The sequence below is a fragment of the Trichomycterus rosablanca genome, chromosome 6 (assembly GCF_030014385.1).
Source record: "Trichomycterus rosablanca isolate fTriRos1 chromosome 6, fTriRos1.hap1, whole genome shotgun sequence".
NCBI classification, from domain to species: Eukaryota; Metazoa; Chordata; class Actinopteri; order Siluriformes; family Trichomycteridae; genus Trichomycterus; species Trichomycterus rosablanca.
The window spans coordinates 22,740,074-22,762,108 of NC_085993.1; the positions used below are offsets into that span (position 1 = coordinate 22,740,074).

Sequence of the window (22,035 nt, forward strand, 5' to 3'; positions counted from 1 at the left end):
CATTCATCTTTTTCTTTTGGCTGTTCCCATTTGAAGTTACTATTTCCCAGACTTTCATTCTGTGACTGATCAGCTTTATGCCTCTTTAGTTGCTGTAGCTCAGCACCTTACCTCTATTTTTTAAAACTGAAATTATTACGCTTCTTATCCACTGCTCAAACATACTCTCACATTGCAAGAGTTTGTTAAACAATCTAGTTAAAAACTCAATTGCCTCAACTGCCTTAAAGGTGGCGCAGCGGTAAAATATGCTAGCACACCAGAGCTCGGATTTCGAATACATTGTATGGAATGTCAGCTCTGCCATCCGGCTGGACTGGGCGGCTACATGAACAGCGATTGGCTGTTGTTCATGGAGTGGGACAAGCCAGACCAGGGTTTCTCATAACTGGTGCAATTACGACCTCTGCTGGCACATATGAACTTGTAGTCACTCGCAGGTGAAAAGATGCAGTCGGTGGTGCACATGTGTCGGAGGGGGCGTGTGTCAGTTGCGAAGCTCCTCAGTCAGCAGTGGTGGGTTGTATCGGTAGAGGTTAAGCGGGAGAAAATTGGGGGGGAATTGGAAAACAAGAAGAAAACAACTCTCCTAAACATTTTCATGTCTCTGCTGGTATGTGGGCCAACTACTTTTCCACTCTTTGTTTTCTTTATAGCTGCCCTCACTTCCTTCTTGCTAATCCAAAGCACTTCTACGTTCACTATTTCTACGTCATTCAACCTTCTCCATGTCATTTTCTTCATTCATCAGCTCCTCAAAACACTCTTTCCAACTTCTCTGTACACACTCCTCATTTGTCAGCACATTCCCATCTGCATCCTTTATCATTCTAATCTGATGTCAATTCTTCCCAGTGCTATTCCCTTTCAGGTCAGATGGTACAAGTCCTTTTCATCTTCTTTTGTGCCCAACCTTTCCATACTCCTTTTCCCTAGCCTTTGCCACTTCTCACTTTGCACGTCTGCTTTCTTGATCTCTCTGCAGATCCCACTTCTATCATAAACTTTCCTGCACTTCCTTCATTCCACAACCAAGTATCTTTCTTCCCTCCTTGCTCAAAATGACATAGCAAGTACCTTCCTAGTTGATTCCATCACCACCTTTGCATTCGTTCTCAAGTTGTTTAGCACCCCTTTACCACAACCCAGCACCTGTCTCACCTCTTTTCTGAATATCACACCAGTCTTTTTACTTTAACCTCCAACCTTTTGATCATTGGTTCTGTCTCCGTTCTCACTCGTTTCCTCTTTTTCACCTTCAGAGACAACCTACTGACCACCATCTGATGCTCTCTAACTACACTTTCCCTGCCAGCACCTTACAGTCTTCAGTCTCTTTCATGTTATCCTCAGCATAAAATCCACGAGTGAGCACCTTTCCCTGCTTTTTTTTAATGTCACCCTGTGCTTCTCTTTCATCTTGAAATGTTTGTTCACTACAGCCATTTCAATCCTTTTCTCAAAATTTACCACCATCTGCCCTTCCTTATTCCTGCACTTTCTCATTCCCTCTATTTCCTTTCGCCAACATGCCCACTGAAGTCAGCTCCAGTCACAACTCTCTCTTTTGAGTACCCTCTTCATCACTTCATCTAACTCGGTCCAGAAATTTTTTTCTCCTTCATCCTACAACCCACTTGTGGGGCATATGCAGTGATGACATCCATCAGCACTTCATCATTTTCCAGCCTCACACTTATCACTCTATGATAACACATTCCTGATGTACTCTTCTTTCAAGATTACACCTACCCCATTTCTCCTCCCATCTACACCATGGTAGAACAGTTTAAACCCGCCTCCAATGCTCTTAGCCTTATTTTCCTTCCACCCGGTACACATACTATGTCAACCCTTCTCCTCTTCATCATATCATCCAGCTATCTCCCTTTACCAATCATACCGTTCATGTTCAACATTTCAGTTCTTACCCCCATCTTCCTAACGTTAGGTCTATCTCTCTGCTGTAGAACATTCTTCTTCCCTCTTGTCCTCCTTCTCCTTCTTGGCCCAACAGTAGCATAGTTGCTGACCAATAGTACTAATAGGAGCTGCCGAATAAAATAAATAATTCAATTAGTAAAATTAATCAAAATAATTGTGAAAGCTACTCAGGTGGTGCAGCAGTAAAATATGCTAGCACACCAGAGCTGAGATTTTGAATACATTGTATCGAATCTCAGCATTGCCATCCGACTGGTGCAATTACGACCTCTGTTGGCTGATTGGTGGTGCCTGCCTGCGCAGAGTTGGGGAATAATGCTGATCAGGGTGTGGCTCTCCGTGCACAATGCTGATCCGCATATGAACTCGCCTTGTGCAGGTGAAAAGATGCAGTCAGTATTGCACACATGTCAGAGGTGTGTCAGTTGTGAAGCTCCTCAGTCAGCAGTGGAGGGTTGTATCGGTAGAGGTAAAGCGTAACACAATCAGGGTAATTGGATACGACTAGATTAGGGGAGAAAATTGGGGGAAAATTGGAGAAAAAGAGCAAAAAATTAAATAAAAATAATTGTGACATACTGTGATCAGAAAAAAATGAAGAGCTACATTTCTTAACTACTTTTAGTCTTTATTTCAGTTTTTAAAGTTTATTATTATTATAATGTAGTAATAATGTAATAATGTATTAATATTGTCTTTATTATAATGTATTATATGTCTTTGTAGCTTTTATTTTAAAAGACCAAGAATTTTATAATTTTATTCCCTAAAATTGTTACAATTTAAGCCACAAACGATTCTACGATTCTAACCCAAACGTACTGGAATTGGGACAACTCTTGCTATTCATAAAATATTGATTTATATTGTTTTTTTGTTTTTTTAAAGACCATACGTTGTTATTCTTGTAAAAGGTGCATTTTAAAAGATTACAAAATGATAAAATTACAAAAAAAAGTCTTAAATACTTAAACAAAGCTGGACACCCACACTAAAACACCAAACACTGTTTTGGCAGTCTTACAGTCCCCTTGACTGCCGCCCAAAGAATCACAGGACACTGGCTATCTTTTTCCATCATTAATTTTCACCCTCTAAGCCCCACAACCTTCCTCGACCTGATTAATTTTCACCCTAGCATGTAACCCCAATGCTAATTTAGCAGCTCTGGGGAAGCACAAGATTCATGGGCGGTGCTGGCTACAGCCATTTCTGTTCAGTGGAGAGTAGAAATGTCATGACAGAATCGTTTATGTTGGTGCAGAATTTCCAAGCTGTAAAACGACCTTTTTCTTTTTATGATTCTCATGAAGTGACACTTTCATTCTTTACTTTTTTCTTTCTTTCTTAACAGCTTTGACATTTAGCTGGATTTTTAACGAGTACCCATCTTTTGTGAAGCATGATTCACGACGGTTCGTGTCCCAGGAGACAGGGAATCTGTACATCGCCAAGGTAGAGCCGTCTGATGTGGGCAACTACACCTGTGTTGTTACTAATACTGTAACAAAAACCCGTGTTCATGGCCCTCCAACTCCTCTCATACTGCGCACTGATGGTGAGTTATTATTATTATTATTATTATTATTATTATTATTACAAACCCCAGTTCCAGAAAAGATAGAACACTTTTAAAAATACACTAAAAACTCACTTTCTTAACCGCTTATCCAATAAGGCACACAGTAACAGCCCCGTCCAGGGGGGCCAGTCCATTGTAGAGCAGACACACATACACACACACACACACACACCCTCATTCACCTATAGGGCAATTCATTGTCTCCAATTAACCTGACTGCATGTTTTTGGACTGTGGGAGGAAACCGGAACTCCTGAAGGAAACCCACGCAGACACGGGGAGAACATGCAAACTCCACACAAAAAGGACCTGGACCGCCCCGCCTGGGGATCGAACTCAGGACCTTCTTGCTGTGAGGCAACAGTGCTACCTACTGAGCCACCGTGCCACCCACACTAAAAACTGAAATCTGTAATTTGGTAATTATCTTAAACATTTATTTAACAGACAAAAGGACAAAGAGAAATTTTTCAGGGTTTAAACAAACGCTATTCTATCTAAGATATAAAGAGATTTAGGTGTTGATGTCTGCAAAACACTCAAAAAGCAAAGACAGTGGCATGTTTGCCACTGGTTCACATCACATTTTCTTTTAATAATACATTGTAATTGCTTGGTAATTAATGATACTAATTGTTGCATTTTCGCAAGTGGTACTTATGCCCATTCTTGCTGCATACAACACTTCATGTGCCTAACAGTCCTTGGCCATTGTTCCCCGTTTTTTTTTTTCTCTTCATGATGCACCATACATTGTCAGTAGGAGACAAGTAGAAGATCTGGACTGCAGCAAGGCCAGCCAGGCACACAAACCCTATGCCTATAAAGCCACACCATTGTAACTCATTCAAAAGGAGGCCTGGCATTGTTCTGCTGAATTAGACATGGATTTTCTTGACAGCAGCATGTGTGTCTCCAAAATACCACTATTAGCCTCAGCATCAGTGGTACCTTCACATATATGCAGATAATCCATGCCATGGGCATTGATGCACCCCATGCCACCACAGATGCTGCTTTTTTCACTGGTGGTAACCATCTGAATTGTCTTTTTCATCTATGGCACGTAGAATCCAGTGTTCATCTTTTCCAAAAACAAGCTGACCACAGTAAACCATACCACTGTGTTTCAGTCCATGTCAGATGACTTCAGGCCCAGAGAAGTCGCCAGTGTTTCTGATCAAAATTAATATATGGCTTTCTTTTTGCATATAATTGTTTTAGGTCGCATTTTTTGATGCAGTGGTGGACTTTCTTAAGTGACAATGAGTGTACCTGAGCTGGCTATGTCCATCACGGTAACTTTTTAGTTTGTTCTGCATTATTAGGAAGTGTCCCAATTTTTCTAGAAATGGGGTTTGTAGTATTGTTATTATAAAAAATTCTGATTTCTCTTTAATTGCTATCTGCTATACTGAAGGATTTCAAACCATCAAAATACAATTTTAAACAACAGGGAATTTTGTAAATTGTGTAAAGCATTTCATTTAATTAAGGGACAAATACAACATCACATTACCCCTTGAAAAAGGTAATTATCCATTTAATTTACAAATCCACTCAAAACACTTTTTATAATTCTTTCACTTTACTCTGGAGGAATTTAAACCCAGTCATCTATGCAGAACTGCTTTCAATCAGACACACTGCAAGGTTTAGGCATGAACTGCTTGTTTGAACCGAACTATATTAGACCAAGAAAGCCAAAGCCTTTTCTATGGCTTTTGGACCCTATTGAACCATAATAAATAAAAATAAAAAATCAGCAGGATTTTCCGCTAGCACACCAGCACAGAGATTCTGAACTCCTTGGTTTAAAACTCAGCGTTGCCACCGTCTGCTGGGCGCCATTTAGCGGGCATAATTGGCATTGCCTGCAGCAGACACGGTTCTGCTAGGACGGGATGACCGGACTATGTGGGTGGGGTCTTCAAATCCTGTGTAAGGACCCTGATTGGCAGAAAGAGAGCTGCCTGTACAGAGTGCATAGGTAAAAAAGGGTTCCGCTAAGGGCTGTGTGCGGGTCGGAGGAGGCGTAAGCAGCAATATACCCACCTCGACTGGAATCAGGGATCCCCCAGCAGCGGAAGACAAATTGACTATGCTAAATTGGGAAAAAATGGGAGAAAATGCATAAATAAAATAGAAAATAATGATAATAATAATCTGATGGTGTGATAATAATGTGATGGTTATACAGTAGTAGGTTCTTGGGTGGTGCAGCAGTCTTTGAAGCTAGCCCACCACTACTGAAACCTAAGCTCAAATCTCAGTGGTGCTGTTGGCTGGCTGAGCATCAAGACAGATATGATTAGATAGATAGATAGATCCCATAGGGAAAGTCAGTTATTACAGCAGCTCCAGATACATTAAAGCAAAAAGTACAAAATGATTAAAGTACAAAGTATTAAGTACAGGAGTATTAAAGTACAAAGTATTAAAGTACACAAGTAATGTACAACGCTATGTAATTAAATAAATAGAATAAGAATAATTGGCTATGTCTGATGGGGGGGATAACAAAGGGCAATAACAAAAGGCATTTATTTTTATTTTAAAATTTCAAGTTTACATTTACTTGATTTTTCGTGGTTTTTACTTAATACTTTGCGTAATGTTTTCAAAATATTAGAAAAATGCATCAAAAACCAGAATCTGTTTAAAGCAAATACAATGATCTTCAAAGGTTAATGAGTTGCTTCTTTGCAGACTTAAGAAAGACCTACCAGCACATTTTGTTTCCTCTAAGCTGGCCTCATTAAAAGGTCTTCAAATGAAAAGGTCATTTTTCCTGTGCTGATTTAATTGTGGGCTGCTGGAGCCACTGACTAACAACCTACCTTAGCTAAATTCACCAGGGTAAAAAGTAAAAAAAAAATGCTCAAATATCACAGTGGTACCTTGAAACTCAATGTCAATTGGTTCTGGGAGTGCCGTTGAGTTTAAAAGGAGTTTTAAGGTATTTTTTTTCCCATTAGGATATGAAAATGCGTTCCATTGTCCAGTGGAACTGCTTATATTTTAGGCTTATGTAAAATAATGGGGTTGTTTTTGCCCCTTATATGCTGAAACTAACACAAATATAATATAAAAAACACTGAAATACAATAAAAAAAACAATAAAACCTGCTCTTTACCTTTACTTCTTTATTGTTTCCTTATGCTTCTTAATTAGTGGAGCGAACCTATGAGCAGTAATAATTTAGAGAGATTTAGTGTTTCTTTGTCATTCTTTTAATACATTAATTCACAATAAGCTTTTTTTTTTAACAATAAGCATTTTATACTGTCTCGGAAAAGTTGATTCTCACAATTTCTCAGAACCTTGAGCTATAACAAAGTTTAACAGTGAAACAGTGTGGAAAATCCAGATAAACACAGATACATGTGGAGCTTTCAGAGTGAATCTGACACACAAATGCAGATTCATCTCATATTTACAATTTGATAAAGTTTTACCGCACCGCTCAAGCTGAGCGCTGAACAAAACAGCAGTCGCACACACGTTGAGTTTAAGGGCGGATTTCTTGACGAAGGGTGTTGAGTTTCAACGATTTTGAGTTTAGGGGGCGTTGAGTTACACGGTACCACTGTACTACAGTATAAGGAATAATATTTACAGATTTTACAGAGCTCCATGGTCTTGGGGGCCTGGGTTAACACATTCCCTTTGGTCTGTAGTGAAGGAATACCCTGGACACATTGTCAATTCATAACAGGGCTTTGACCATCCCCCTCCCTCAAACATAGCCAATCATGTCAGTATTAAGTGGTTTAAGTGATCTCAGATCTTGATAATTCAAGATTTTTGTATTGTCTTTTTTACCATCATGGGATACATTCTCTGACATAATAGTTTACAACTTAAAGCTACTGACTGCAGCAGTTAGGGTTAAAAGATGTGTTAACAGCTGCAATTTATGAATCAATGCAGTGATTTTCCTTTAGATACTTTAGATTTTCCTTTAGATTTTTTATTTTTTTCATGGCCAGCACCGTATAATACCTGATGCTGTGCTCTGACCCCTACTTATTGTCACATTTTTCCTCTTTAAGGTTGTGTTTATACTCGTCAGCTTTAGTAGGGTTCGATACAGTAATTCTAAATGCTTCCTTTAGAACTCTGGTGCCTACCAAATAAGCAAACCAAGAGCACTTGAGCACTTCAGTCTTGGTCCGTTTCTAGATGAATTCTAGTGCGACTGGTTTGAGGTATGAACCTAATACAAACCAAAGTCATCAAACGCACCGTGAGAGAACAGAGTGCTTTGAAAACATTTATTACTATTATTATAACGGTAAATGTGCAGCAGAGGATTTTCTGGGTCTGTTTTGACTTTATTATCCATTTTAACACCTCATGATGTGTGATAATAAGTGCATTAAGCTCTGGATGGTGCATTGTTTTGACGACTGGCTCACAAAATACATCATACATGCGTCATAAGTCACTTACGCTAAGCAAACCAGGATAAAACTACGAAGATAAACACAACCTAATAATCTTTTATTTCATGTACAGTGGGGGCCCAAATACGTTTTTTATTATTTTATTTTAATTTATTATTATTATTATTTTTAAATGCAAGGTTAGTTTCCATTCAAGTACTAAGTGAAGAGCTGGATTTTTTGTCATCTTATAAAGATGGCAAGAGACTCAACTGTTCTAATAGGTTTATTCCACCATCTGGGTGCTAGGACAGAAAAGTGTCTTAAGTTCTGATGGGTGGATCATGACAGATTTGTAGCTCATAGAACATAAGGTACCTAACAGGGTCATTAAATTTAAAACTTGATTCTACACCGATCAGCCATAACATTAAAACAACCTCCTGGTTTCTAAACACACTATTCATTTTATCAGCTCCACTTACCATATAGGAGCACTTTGTAGTTCTACAATTACTGACTGTAGTCCATCTATTTCTCTGCATGCTTTAACATTAGCCCCCTTTCACCCTGTTCTTCAATGGTCAGGACCCCCACAGAGCAGGTAATATTTAGGTGGTGGATCATTCTCAGCACTGCAGTGACACTGACATGGTGGTGGTGTGTTAGTGTGTGTTGTGCTGGTATGAGTGGATCAGACACAGCAGTGCTGATGGAGTTTTTAAATAACGTGTCCACTCACTGTCCACTCTATTAGATACTCCTACCTAGTTGGTCCACCTTGTAGATGTAAAGTCAGAGACGATCGCTCATCTATTGCTGCTGTTTGAGTTGGTCATTCTAGACCTTAATTAGTGGTCACAGGATGCTGCCCATGGGGCACTGTTGGCTGGATATTTTTGGTAATCAGTGACAGTGAGGTGTTTAAAAACTCCATCAGCGCTGCTGTATCTTATCCACTCATACCAGCACAACACACACTAACACACCACCACCATGTCAGTGTCACTGCAGTGCTGAGAATGATCCACCACCCAAATAATACCTACTCTGTGGTGGTCCTGTGGGGGTCCTGATCATTTAAGAACAAGGTGAAAGCAGGCTAAAAAGTATGTAGAGAAACAGATGGACTTGCTTCTACATGGAAAGTAGAGCTGATCAAATGGACAGTGAGTGTAGAAACAAGGATGTGATCATTATGTTATGGCTAATCAGTGTATTTACTACAATCAAATTGGTCAGCCACAACATCGTCATTTATTTGTATTTTTGTCTGTTAAATAAAGATACAAGATATTGAACAAATCAAATATTCTTTTTAACAATACAACATACATAACCAATAAAAGAAACAGTAAAATAATTATACATAATTTAATGAAATTGTTCATAATAAAATTGTTCATTTTTTGTTTGTTGTATTTAGTTTAGATAAGTTGGAATTGTAATCTTTGCCGGAATCAAGCAATTCTACAGTTTAAAGATCAGCTTGCTTTCAAACAGATATGAAAGATTTGTTTCCTCTGCTTTGCCTGGCCAGAGTGCCGGTATTGATAGGAGCGTGTTGTGTTACATACAGTGATAAGGATCTCTTTAAACTTCCTCTCTCACAGACCAGCGGCTAGTGAGATAACATAAGCCTTCTACACTTGCCACAAATGCCTCCCGTTCACACAATATCTAAACAGAATGACCTTTGAAAAAGTAAAAGAGATATAACAATCAAAAACCAAGAACCAATAATGTGATTCATGTCACAGAAATGTTCTGCAGCAGCATATACCATAACAAAAAGTATAGATATTGTATTACTATTATCAATTCATTATTAAGTGGAAGATTGACCAGTTGACCATTTGGAGACACTATGTTAACACAATGAGACAACAGTTAAAACCTTTGTATTGTATTAAAACTTAATAATGTCTCAAATATACACTTCCTGAGCAATTTATTTGGTATACCTATCTGGTACGTTCATCCCTTGCTTATTTTATAAGCTGCACCTACAGTTATAAACTTTGTGAGTATACAGTTACTAAATGTAGCATATTTGTTGCTCTGTTTACTTTGTCAGCCCTGTACCCAATTTATCATTTGAAAGGGATATCACCCACTGACCAGATGATGTTTCACTGGTGAACCGTTCTCAGCATTGCAATGACACTAACATGGTGCTTGGGTGGTGCATCATTATCATGCTAGCCCACCACCAGGTTTGAATGTCACTGAAACTATCAGTCAGCCTTGCATCTGCACAGACATGATTGGCTATGTCTCGAAGGGGGGCAGTGTTCAGGATATTCCAGGAGGGTATGTTGCTGCTCACGCCTCCGCCAACCCGCATGCAGTTCTTGCTTTCTGCACAGGCGCCTCTATCTGCTAACCAGGGTCCTTACACAGCGTTTGAAGACCCCACCCACTTTAGTCCAGTCATCCCACCCAGCAGACACGGTAGCCAATTATTGTCTGCTGCAGGCACTGCCAATTGTGCTAGCTAGATGGCACCCAGCCAGCCTGTGGCAGGGCCGAGATTTGAACCGGGATGTTTAGAATCCCGGCGCTGGTGTGCAGGATATTGCTTCCTGCCTTTTTCCCAGTGTCTCTGACCCTAGGTGGTCCTGCCACGAACCTGAACAGGCAGAAATAGAGCCTGGGTACGAATCAAACCTAGGACCCATTTTGCTATGAGGCACCCACTCTATCAGCTATGCCGCCGTGCCTCCCGTCTCTACCAGCTATGCTGCCACTCATCAGTCAACATTTGTCTACATTTTGCCTATCTCTAATTTTAATACAATACACAACACGAGTTTAAATCAGTGACTTCTTCTTTTTCAGGTGTTATGGGGGAGTATGAACCAAAGATTGAAGTGCAGTTTCCAGAAGTGGTCCAGGTGGCCAAAGGATCCACTGTAAAACTTGAGTGCTTTGCTCTGGGCAAGTAAGTGCATGTACTGAATAACAGTCACCTCTACGGCCACTTCACATCCTGTAACACTGTGCATTCTAGTGTAATATGACATTTACAGTGTTGTTTATTTTGCCTTGTCCTCTTTTAAGTCCTGCTCCATCCATAACATGGAGGCGTGTGGATGGTGTCCCCTTCTCACGAAAAGTGGACATTAGGAAGATCAGCGGCATTCTGGAGATCCCATACTTCCAACAGGAAGATGCTGGCACCTACGAGTGCATCGCTGAGAACTCCAAAGGGAGAAATTCTGTGCAGGGGAAGCTCTCTTTTTATGGTAGGTTATCACAAGTCACATAAATATTTGACTGTTCAGAGCCTTGTGTCACATTGGTTTAGAGGTAAAAGTGTGATCTAGCAGACAGGTTTTACTTTCAAGTTCATATGAAGGGGATGACGAGGATTTTTAACGGTGCATCAAAATGATTAAAGCTTTTCGAACAAGACACTGCTAATATTTTTATCCAGATTAAAAAGGATGAGGAGACGACCTTCAACAACATCTTTTGTGCAAGCTTGTGTGTGTGTGTTCTTGGGCCCATGTACTGGGAACACATTCAGTGTCTCAGCATCTGGATGACACTAAACACCTGTTTTTATTCATTCTGTTAATATCCTTGGTAAATGGCTGTGCATGATAATATCAAGGTTAAATTCTAGCTTTAAATCATGACACAAACCATAAATATCCATCCTTTAATCTCTGAAAAATCTATTAGTTACATTTTAAATAATAAAAACTATGTAAAACAGTGTCTGGCTAGTTCTTGTAAGGCTGCATTTACATGATATGCAGCAAAATCATTCTTACACTGGCTGTGCCATATTTTTTTATGTAGTGAAGTGGTGCCGCCTACCTTGACCCTGAGCGGCGCTTCACTTGGCCTGAGATTTGCCGCATTGCCTTGAAGTTTTTACCAGTTAAATTTCTGATTGAACTTTGACCAAGCTTTCTACTGACCTTTTCAAAGAACTTTCAATATAAAGAATTGTTTATATGACATAGATAGAAGTGAAGCACAGAAATAGCAGATAGAAACTGATTCTTAGTGTTTTACAAAACTCTGAACAGTCGTATTCAACATAATATTGTCAAATCAAATATGGTATCACAGCTATTAAACTGTAAAATGGGAGTTAAACTGTAAAGTTTCATTAACCCATTTGCTTTTTTATCTTCTCATGTCTTGTTGGTGACCTTGTAGGGCAGTGGAAGATTCCACAGTTAACATAGGAACTGGTCTAAATCAGCTAGAACTGGGTTTTGGAGGTCATACAATGCAATACCATTCTACTGTAGCAGTATTCCTGGAATATGACTACTGGCAAAAATGCCCTTAGCATATCTACATTTTCTTAGTAGTAATTAATCATGTATTAATACTTCTAGTGTAAATTAACATTTATCTGTTGGTAAGCATTGCCAGAGCGCTCTTGTTTTAAACCAAAATACATTTCATACAATACTGTCAGTCTATATTATGTATTGTTGTTAAGCTTGCCACTCGATGGCACAGCCAACAAAGAGTGCTTTTGCTGTTTATCATGTAAAAGGTTTAAACACTTCGGTAAGCAGCAATATGCACCCAGGTTTGCTGTGAACAAAGTTCAAAATGCTTATCATGTGAATGCAGCCTACATGGGCATGGTGCTCTGCAGGTGTGTCCCTGTAACTGTGAGTACGGGAGGATAAACCCAATATGCAGAATGCTTAGCCAAGGAAGAACAATACTGTTGCTCAGGAGCCAAACAAAAATAATACTAGAAAGGGTGGCTAAAGGAAACAAAAAGACCAAATAAAATCCCCCAGCCCAAAGCTGAGAGACGAAATAACAAACAAATTAGTGCATTAGTGTAGTATTATTACTGTATTATTTCTTCCAATAAAAGAAAAAGATATGTTTGCCCCACAACAACATAGGTCTATGCTGTCCCAAGCGATTGTGGAAATATATGTGGCCATGTGTTCACCCGAGAGGGACATCTGCAACACACCCTCAACAATACACACAACTGCAGAAGAAAGTAGGAAACTACTTTTTTGACAACTCTAGTTTTTGGAAAAGAAAGGAAATAAAAGAGGGATACGTTTAGTATTTGGCAGGCGGCTATTAAAAAGGACTAATTACTACATTATTAAAAATATATGTTTGCCCCACAGGGACATAAGTCCATGCTGTCCCCAGTGATTCTAGAAAATGTATGTGGCCATACGTTCACCCGTCAGGGACATTTGCAGCACACCCATAGCAATATACACAACCACGAAAGAAAGTAGGAAACTATAAGATAAAAGAAAAGGGATGAAAACTAAGTTATCACAAAACTAGCTACTCGGTCCACCAGTGTTTGACAACTCCCATTTTTGGAAAAGAAGGGAAATAAAAAAGAAAGGAGTGTAGTATTTGTCAGACGGACCATAAGGGACCATAGCAGCCACTTTGTTAATAAAGCAGCCCTCGTATAATGTGGATTCCTCACTGGGGCTCCTTTCAAAAGGATGCAGTCACACCATCTCTGGAGGCAGCTTGCCTGTCCAAACTGGGTGCTTCATGATGCCCAAAAGGTGCCACAAACACTGGCTGAGTTCTCTAGAAAAAAAAAGATTTAAAATTGCCAACATCTGAAGTGGTGGACACAAGATATACAGGCTTTGCAGAGCATGCAGGTGCCACGAGCACCATACAACACAAAATCAATGAGCCAGCAAGCAAAAGCCCAATGATTTTAAAGACCCTTTTTACCACTGATGAGGCGCAGAGACTGTCTGATTAAAAAAACCATTACAGATAGACATCTGCAACTCAATGCCCCCTGCTAGCCATTAGAGGCAGGGCAGATGGCCATGATTCTGAAATCTGTGGTCACTGCCGATCTCTATGGCAAGTGGGCCCGTTGCAGTTGTGTATTATTCTGTATTTTATTATTATTATTATTATTATTATTATTATTATTATTATTATTATTATTATTTTCTATCCTATATAAATGTACCAGCAAATAATGCCACAACAAAGTCTGGTAATTTTTTCTCACAAGCTAACACTCACAACTAGATGGATAAAGTTAAGAAGTTAGGGTCAAAATTAATAAGGCTTTAACTTATCATGTACACCAGAGCCACCAGAGAGCTTGAGACTAGGTAGTGAATAAAAGTAAATAATAATAATAGCAGTGCACAGAGTAGAGGAATAATGCGATCAGGGTGTGGCTCTCCGTACACAAGGCTGATCCACACATGAACTCACCTCGTGCAGGTGAAAAGATGCAGTCGGCTACTGCACACGTGTCGGAGGGGGCATGTGTCTGTTTGCTCTCCTCAATCGGGGCGGTGGTCAGCACCAGTAGAGAGGAAGATTAACTCAACTGGGTAAAAATTAGACCTGTTAAAAATGTTTTAGTACCAGTAAATACAATGCATGATCCGCATGTGCCCGGCCGCCAACATAATCTTGGAGAAAACAGGATTTATCTGACCAGTCGACCTTCTTCCGTTGCTGTGATGTCCAATTTCAATCCTTGCGTACCCATTAAAGTTGCTTTTAATGTTGGACATAAGTTGCAACTATGCAGCAATGTACGCAGAAGGGTTTGATTCACTGTGTGACACATTCATCCCATCCCCAGTATTAAAATTATCTGCAATTCAAGCTCTAATAGCTCTATTGTTGCCACCAGATGCCATAGACTTTATCTTCTGCATTTACATTGCAGTACAGAAGATGGGACATTAAAAAGCACTAAAAACAATTCAGTTGGACACAAAATACTGTGGTGCTCTGAATCTCTGTATCACAGTTTAAATGTCAACATGTCTTTTGCAGTTTAATATATAAGAACTAAAAGACCAGATAATTGTAATGATTGGTATACAGGCTATATAATTAGGATTTATATTTATTCACCCTAAAAAAGATAGTTATTAGTGACAGTTGTTCTAATTAGTGACATTTTGCTTAAATTATATTTTGCCAAGTGACTATAGGTTCTTATGAGTCTTTTGTGTTTTAATAAGTTGAACACAAATGTGGATACTGAATCTACAGTACATGAAGGTCTTTCAAAGTCTCACATCAGTGCTCAATGTTATGAGTTAACCTTGTCTCACCAAGGGCTTCCCTTATAGCATTAGTAACCAGTCAGTGGCTTCAGGATATACATTAGTTCCAACCCATCAGTCGCAATTAAATTTGTCTTCAATTGACCAGATTGAAATTTGATTACCATATTGCATGTCATAAGCAAATTAGCTGATTACACTACACTGTAGAATTTGTGTTGTACCTGAGTTGTACTATACACTTGTAGGGGTGTCCTTATACTTTCAGCCATATTTTGCATCCTAGCATGTTCTGCCTTTATGTGTATGTTTTTAAATATGTACATTTTGCACACAGCACATTTTTAACAGATATTTGTTCTACCTTATAAGTAAGGCCCTACCTAATTCACGGCTGTGACAATTACCTCACAAACCGTGAAATGAGCCGTTTCCTGTGGAATATGCAATTATATATGCAAAAAAGTCAAAATTTAAGGTGTGTGTTTAGCAATTTAACATTTGTCATTCACGTAGCATATGAAATATGAGGCGCCAATATGCAATATAAGGTGGTCCTAGCAATCATATGGTAATTAAGTTAGTGTCCACGGCCACCCTTATAAAATTGCTGGCCCACCCAGAGACCCCCCGTTTGAAGAATTGATTCGCATATGCATAATATGCTTCTTTCTAATGTATTTCATTAGGTGCTGTCCATTTCAGTCGGTAATGTATATTTTTTACAATAGTTGTAAAAATAAAAATGCAGGAAACCGCCATCACTGTATCACACTCCGAACTCCCCCCACCCCCAACCCCCCGCCAGAGTGCAGCAGCTAATCGCGGTCTCGTTTCTCTGGTGCAGGATTGTTGTTGTACAGTAAAATGTAATTGTACCATATTGGTCTATGAACATCAGATAATTAGTTATCAACTAGTCCGTATACTACACACGTGGACAAAATTGTTGGTACCCGTCCGTTAAAGAAAGAAAAACCCACAGTGGTCACTGAAGTAACTTGAAACAAAAGTAATAATAAATAATAATAAATAAAAATTATCCGTGTTCAGTGTGGTACACACCATGGTACCGAACAGCACAGTGACTACTTTTCACCCTAGTTTGTAAAATTATTCTGTTGGACCACAATTCAAAAGCAGTGTCTGATTTTCATTAGTTGATTTGCAGTAAAATTTTGCAGTAAAAGTTTCAGGTTATTTCAGTGACCATTGTGGGTTTTTCTTTCTTTAACGGAAGGGTACAAATTATTTTGTCCACTTGTGTACAATAATAGAGTTCCTGACATGTAGTTATGGCTTTTCGTTTTGGTGTGCCACCCCAAGATTTTTAGTGGCCCCAAATTTCTGGGGGCGCCACTGGTAGTGTGCTGACAATGTTTAATGTATGTGTTTATGCACTGAATGCATTTTGTCCTATTGGAGATTCCATAATCAATGGAAAAGTGTGCTTCTCTACACATGTGATCATTTGTGCACTGTGATTGTGTACAGTTTATTTCTTTACTTATGAACTCAGCAAACTCTAAAGACTCTCGGTTACATTTGCAATGGGTTAGACAAAATGTTCTAAAGAGAAAAGGTCTAAAGCACCTAAAAACACAACTCGGGTAACTTTGAACCAATTCTGTGGATGCAGAGGGCGGGTGTGTCAAAACACGGATGAGAATAATCGTCTTTGAGAGGGAGCTATTAAGGTTGGCTGACTGTGTATTGTAACTTCTATTAATTCTATAATCTTCTATAATCTTCTATAATTCTATTATTAGTGTTATTTAATGACTGTCATGAAATGTGGCACTTTTGTTTAAAAATCAGTAAAATCTGTGATTTTTGAAAAACAAGGTCCATGAAATTAAGTACATTTTCCTGGTAATTTAGTAGGCCTCTAGTTATAAAGTATACATTGTTTCAATGGTAAAACATGACTTTTATTATGAATGTCAAGACCTACATGTTCCTATTCATGAAACAGCAGCCTGTAGGCATTTGTAGAGAAGAATATTTAATATGGACTTTTAAATCAGAGGCTCATGACCCTTTTTCTCTACTAGTGCAGAGACAAGGCCGAATCGCTCATATGAGACAGCTCTCTATTAAGTAAGTACCTGTAGGCAAGGGGGCACTGGGATTTATTCTCCCCTTATGGGAGTACTCGATAGCGCTAGTGTTGGTATTAGCTTACATTCACATAGCTGATGCCCAATGACCCATTTACAGGAATAGCCTTTACACAGCAGAATGTTTTATTAGCCTTTTAATCTCATTGTTTACATCATCTGTAATGAAGGGATGGACTTTAATAAAAAAAAAACAGCTACAATAATGAACAATGTGATATTGATGAATTAGATTTCAATGTACAGGGTGAGTCAAAAGGGAAAATGACATATCTGAATACCCCAGCAAGTAATGGGTGAGGGGGCGTATCTTTTAGGCTATGTCCTGAACATGGTCGCCATCTTGAAAGCCGCCATGTTGGATCAAGGGGACCAGGGACAACACACTGAACACGTCAAATAGCTGTGCATCACAGGGAACGTTCCCGGTTGTTGTTGCAACTTTCTGTGTTGATAACTTTTGAACCATCTGATTGTGGCAATCGATTCCTGAGAAAATTCTGGTCTTCTTTGATATGCTATATGACCACCTTCCTATTGGAAAAACTTGCCCTTGATCCAATATGGCGGCTTTCAAGATGGTGGCCATGTTCCGGACATAGCCTAAAAGATAGGTCCCCTCACCCATTACTTGCTGGAGTATTCAGATATGTCATTTTCCCTTTCGTTTCTGAAATAAAAGAGTGTCCTGAGACTTTTGACTCACCCTGTATATTAGCTTTATATAATTAAAGACTTAGCAACCCTGCGTCACAAATATAGTAAGCTAACAGTATCCTTTAGCTTGTCATTTTAAGGGGAGATTTTGTTTTACTAATAGAACTGCTTAGAGGTGGCTTGATAATTAATTGTAGCTCCTCTTGATTTTCCTTTAACACAGCCTGCTCTTTCATTTATTGATTCCCCTCCCCTCTCGTCTCTCTCTCTCTCTTTTTCTCTCTCTGTCCATAAGTCAGCCATAGCCATCCGCTTAGATATAACTCATGTCTAGGCATTAAACAATTTGGCATTATTTACAAGGTGCCTCAAAGCATTCCAGCCTGTAAATAAAGCACACTGTGGCATGTCAGCGGCTCTGAGAATCCTGTTTCAGTAGGATTAGCCTGCGGATCGGCCTTCCACCTTTCTTTCTTCCTTTCTCTCTTTCTCTTACCCTCTTTTTCTCTTTTTCTCCTTCTTTTTTTTCTCAGTCAGGTGATAAAAATCTGTAATTTTATTTTGAAGTCCCATGGAATTAGGCCTGCAAGACATTCGTCAGCAGAACTGGGGAATGTGCCGATCGATAAGCCTATCTCGTGTTTATCACTTCCCCCGGCAGTGCAGGGAGACACACTCACCCTCACTTTAAACTACCTCCTCTCAGCTTGTGTTGACTTGATTAGCAATCCAGCACAGATGGTTTTAGACTGTTTTTTTCTTTATAGTTAAAAAGAATTGAGTCACATAAAAAAGTCTTTTTATGTTAGTAAAACAAATTTTTGAAAGAGGGATATTAATTGGCGGTTTAGCCTACCTGCATTGCTCTTTGTTGTGTGAGTTGTGCTAAATAAAGATCGCAAAATACACCGATCAGCCATAACATTAAAACCACCTCCCTGTTTCTCACTGTCCATTTTATCAGCTCCACTTACCATATAGAAGCACTTTGTAGTTCTGTAGTTTGTAGTTACTGACTGTAGTCCATCTGTTTCTCTACATACTGTTTTTAGCCTGCTTTCACCCTGTTCTTCAATGGTCAGGACACCCACAGGACCACCACAGAGTAGGTATTATTTAGGTGGTAGATCATTCTCAGCTCTGCAGTGACACTGACATGGTGGTGGTGTGTTAGTGTGTGTTGTGCTGGTATGAGTGGATCAGACACAGCAGCGCTGCTGGAGTTTTTAAATACTGTGTCCACTCACTGTCCACTCTATTAGACACTCCTACCTAGTTGTTTCACCTTGTAAATGTAAAGTCAGAGACGATCGCTCATCTATTGCTGCTGTTTGAGTTGGTCATCTTCTAGACCTTCATCAGTGGTCACAGGACGCTGCCTACGGGGCGCTGTTGGTTGGATATTTTTGGTTGGTGGACTATTCTCAGTCCAGCAGTGACAGTGACATCAGCGTTGCTGTTGCTTATCCACTCATACCAGCACAACACACACTAACACACCACCACCATGTCAGTGTCACTGCAGTGATGAGAATCATCCACCACCCAAATAATACCTGCTCTGTAGTGGTCCTGGGAGAGTCCTGATCATTGAAGAACAGCATAAAAGGGGGCTAACAAAGCATGCAGAGAAACAGATGGACTACAGTCAGTAATTGTAGAACTACAAAGTGCTTCTATATGGTAAGTGAAGCCGATAAAATGGACAGAGTGTAAAAACAAGGAGGTGGTTTTAATGTTATGGCTGATCGGTGTACATATTTTCAAAATAGCATCCACACTTTTACAGTTTAATGATAAACTCTTGTACAATTTCCCTATTTTAAATTATAATTTAAAATTTTAGAGCTTTATGCGGCAGTATGTTTTTTCAAATCAAATAAAAAACACCAAAACTAAAGATTTTTGAGCCATTTAAAAAGTATTCAGACCTTGTATATTTTGGAGCTTTCATCATAATGAGTCGACCCCAGTGTGAGGAGATTGTTAGTTGTTTTAATTACCTTTGAAGTATAAATATCCTTTTTCTTATAAGGCATTTCGGTATTTTGAAGGTTTTTGACAAGACAACTCATAATAAAGAGCTAATTTTGATCTTTGTTTAATCTATCAGTGGCAAGTGGCAAAAAAATCAAATTATATACAGCGTCTAATTCATGGCACTTTTCCAAGTTACTCCCAGAATAAACTTTATTGTGACACTAACTCTCACTCAGAGTTACATGTCAGTGGTTACAACTGAAGGAAATGTTCATGATGATTATCAACCATGTTCGTTTACCATGTTGCACTAAGGAAATCCTAATTAAAAGGATTATTTTACTTGTAAGACTCTTAACTTTACTATTATCCTTACTGTAAGATATGCTGGTGGGAGCATCAAGTTATAGAGATGGTCTTATAAAACGTTTACAAAACATACTGCTAAAGCACCATCTTTATCTTACCTGCATCAAACATGAGGCTGCTAGACCTCAAAATACACTATGTGGACAAATGTATTGGGACACACCTCTTAATCAATAAATTCAGGTGTATAAAATTAAGCAACCAAGCCATGCAGTCTGCCTTTTTAAACATTTGTGAAAGAATGGGTCATTCTAAAGAGCTCACTGAATTCCATCATGGTAGTGTAATAGGATGTCACCATTGCAACAAGTCAGTTGCTAAAAATGGCTTCCTTCTTAGATATTCTATGACCAACTGTGAATGGTATTACAGAAATGTGGAAGCATTTAGGAGTTACAGCAACTCAGCCACAAAGTTACTCAGCTGAAATGCATAGTGCATAAAAGTCGCCAACGTGTTGCTGATTCAAGAACAAGTTTCAAATCTCCTCTGGCATTAATATCAGCACTAAAACTGTGTGCCAGAAGCCTCATGCCAGGACCTTCCATGGCCAAGCAGCTGTATACAAGCCTTACATCACCAAGCACATTGCCAAGCATTGGATGAAGAGGTTCAATGCCATGTCACCACTGGACTTTGGAGCAGTGGTGACATGTTCTGTGGAATGATGATTCACACTTATCCATCTGGCAGTCTGATGATTCCGGGTTTGGTGAATACCAGTTACCTGCCTGACTGCATTGTGCCAACTGTAAAGTTCAGTGAAGGAGGGCTAATGGTATGGGGTTGATTTTCAGGTGTTGGTCTAGGCCCCTTAGTTCCAATTAAGTGAAAACTTAATGCTTCAGTATACCAACATATTCTGGACAAGTGTATGCTCCCAACTTTGTAAAAAAGGGTTTGGGGAAGACCCTTTTTCTGTTTCAGCATGACTCTGTCTCAGTGCACAAAGCAAGGCCTATAAATAGGCCTATAAATATAAACAGTGACAGTGGTAGTCTAGTGGGTAGAGCCTTGGGCTATCAACCAAAAGGTTGAGAGTTTGAATCCCAGCTGTGTCATGCAGCCACTCTTGGGCCCTTGAGCAAGGCTCTTAATCCTCTCTGCTCCAGGGGTGCTGTACGATGGCTGACCCTGTGCTCTGACCACAGCTTCCAAACAAGGATATGGGATATGCAAAGACAGAATGTTGTTGTACTGTACGTCTGTATTTGTATATATGACAAAATAAAGGCATACATGGTTGGGTGAGTTTTGTGTGGAAGAACTTGACTGGCCCTGACCTCAACCCCATAAAACACCTTTGGGATGAAATACAATGGAGATTCCAAGCCAGGCCCTTGCTTCCAACATTAGTATCTGACATCACAAATGCTCTTCTGGAAGAATGGGCAAAAATTCCACAGAAACACTTGTAGAAAAAATCTTGTAGGAAGCTTTTCCAGAGGAGTGGAAGCTGTTATAGCTGAAAAGTGATGACCAACTCCATGTTAATGCCCTATGAATTTAGAATGGCATGTCATAAATGCTATTGTAGGTGTAATGTGTAGGTGTCCCAATACTTTTGTCCATATAGTGTATCTCTACACTTCTTAACAACTATCCTGGTGTAAAATTAAATTGGGTCAAAATTGTGCTATTATGTGCAAAATTAAATAAGTATAGGTAAAATAAATATTTAATCAAACTACTAACTTAAAAAGCACCAATTGAGGAGGATAAATACTTGTAGTTGTTGAGTTTGTTAATCAATTAGTTTACTTATTTTAGGAAGATAAATGTCTGTTCTTTAGGTGTCTATTGACAAAAATGACCGTGTGAATAAGAAGAAAAAGAAAATCGGGGCTAAATACTTTGTGCCAAAGCACCACAGTTATCCCATTTGTACTTAACTAAGGTACATTTCTGCTAGGCAGGAATTACTGTTAGGACAGCGGGTGGGCATGGCTTAGTCAGGACCTTG

The 22,035-nt window shown here is 39.2% G+C and overlaps 1 protein-coding gene across 1 annotated transcript in view; it reads left to right on the top strand.

The window, feature by feature from the left end:
• Positions 1–22,035, top strand: part of cntn4 (contactin 4) — a 368,543-nt gene that overhangs the window by 214,662 nt on the left and 131,846 nt on the right. The window contains exons 8-10 of the mRNA XM_062997552.1: positions 3,299–3,502; positions 10,757–10,859; positions 10,979–11,163. Coding sequence (XP_062853622.1) covers positions 3,299–3,502; positions 10,757–10,859; positions 10,979–11,163 — 492 coding nt within the window. The remainder of the gene's footprint in view (positions 1–3,298; positions 3,503–10,756; positions 10,860–10,978; positions 11,164–22,035) is intronic.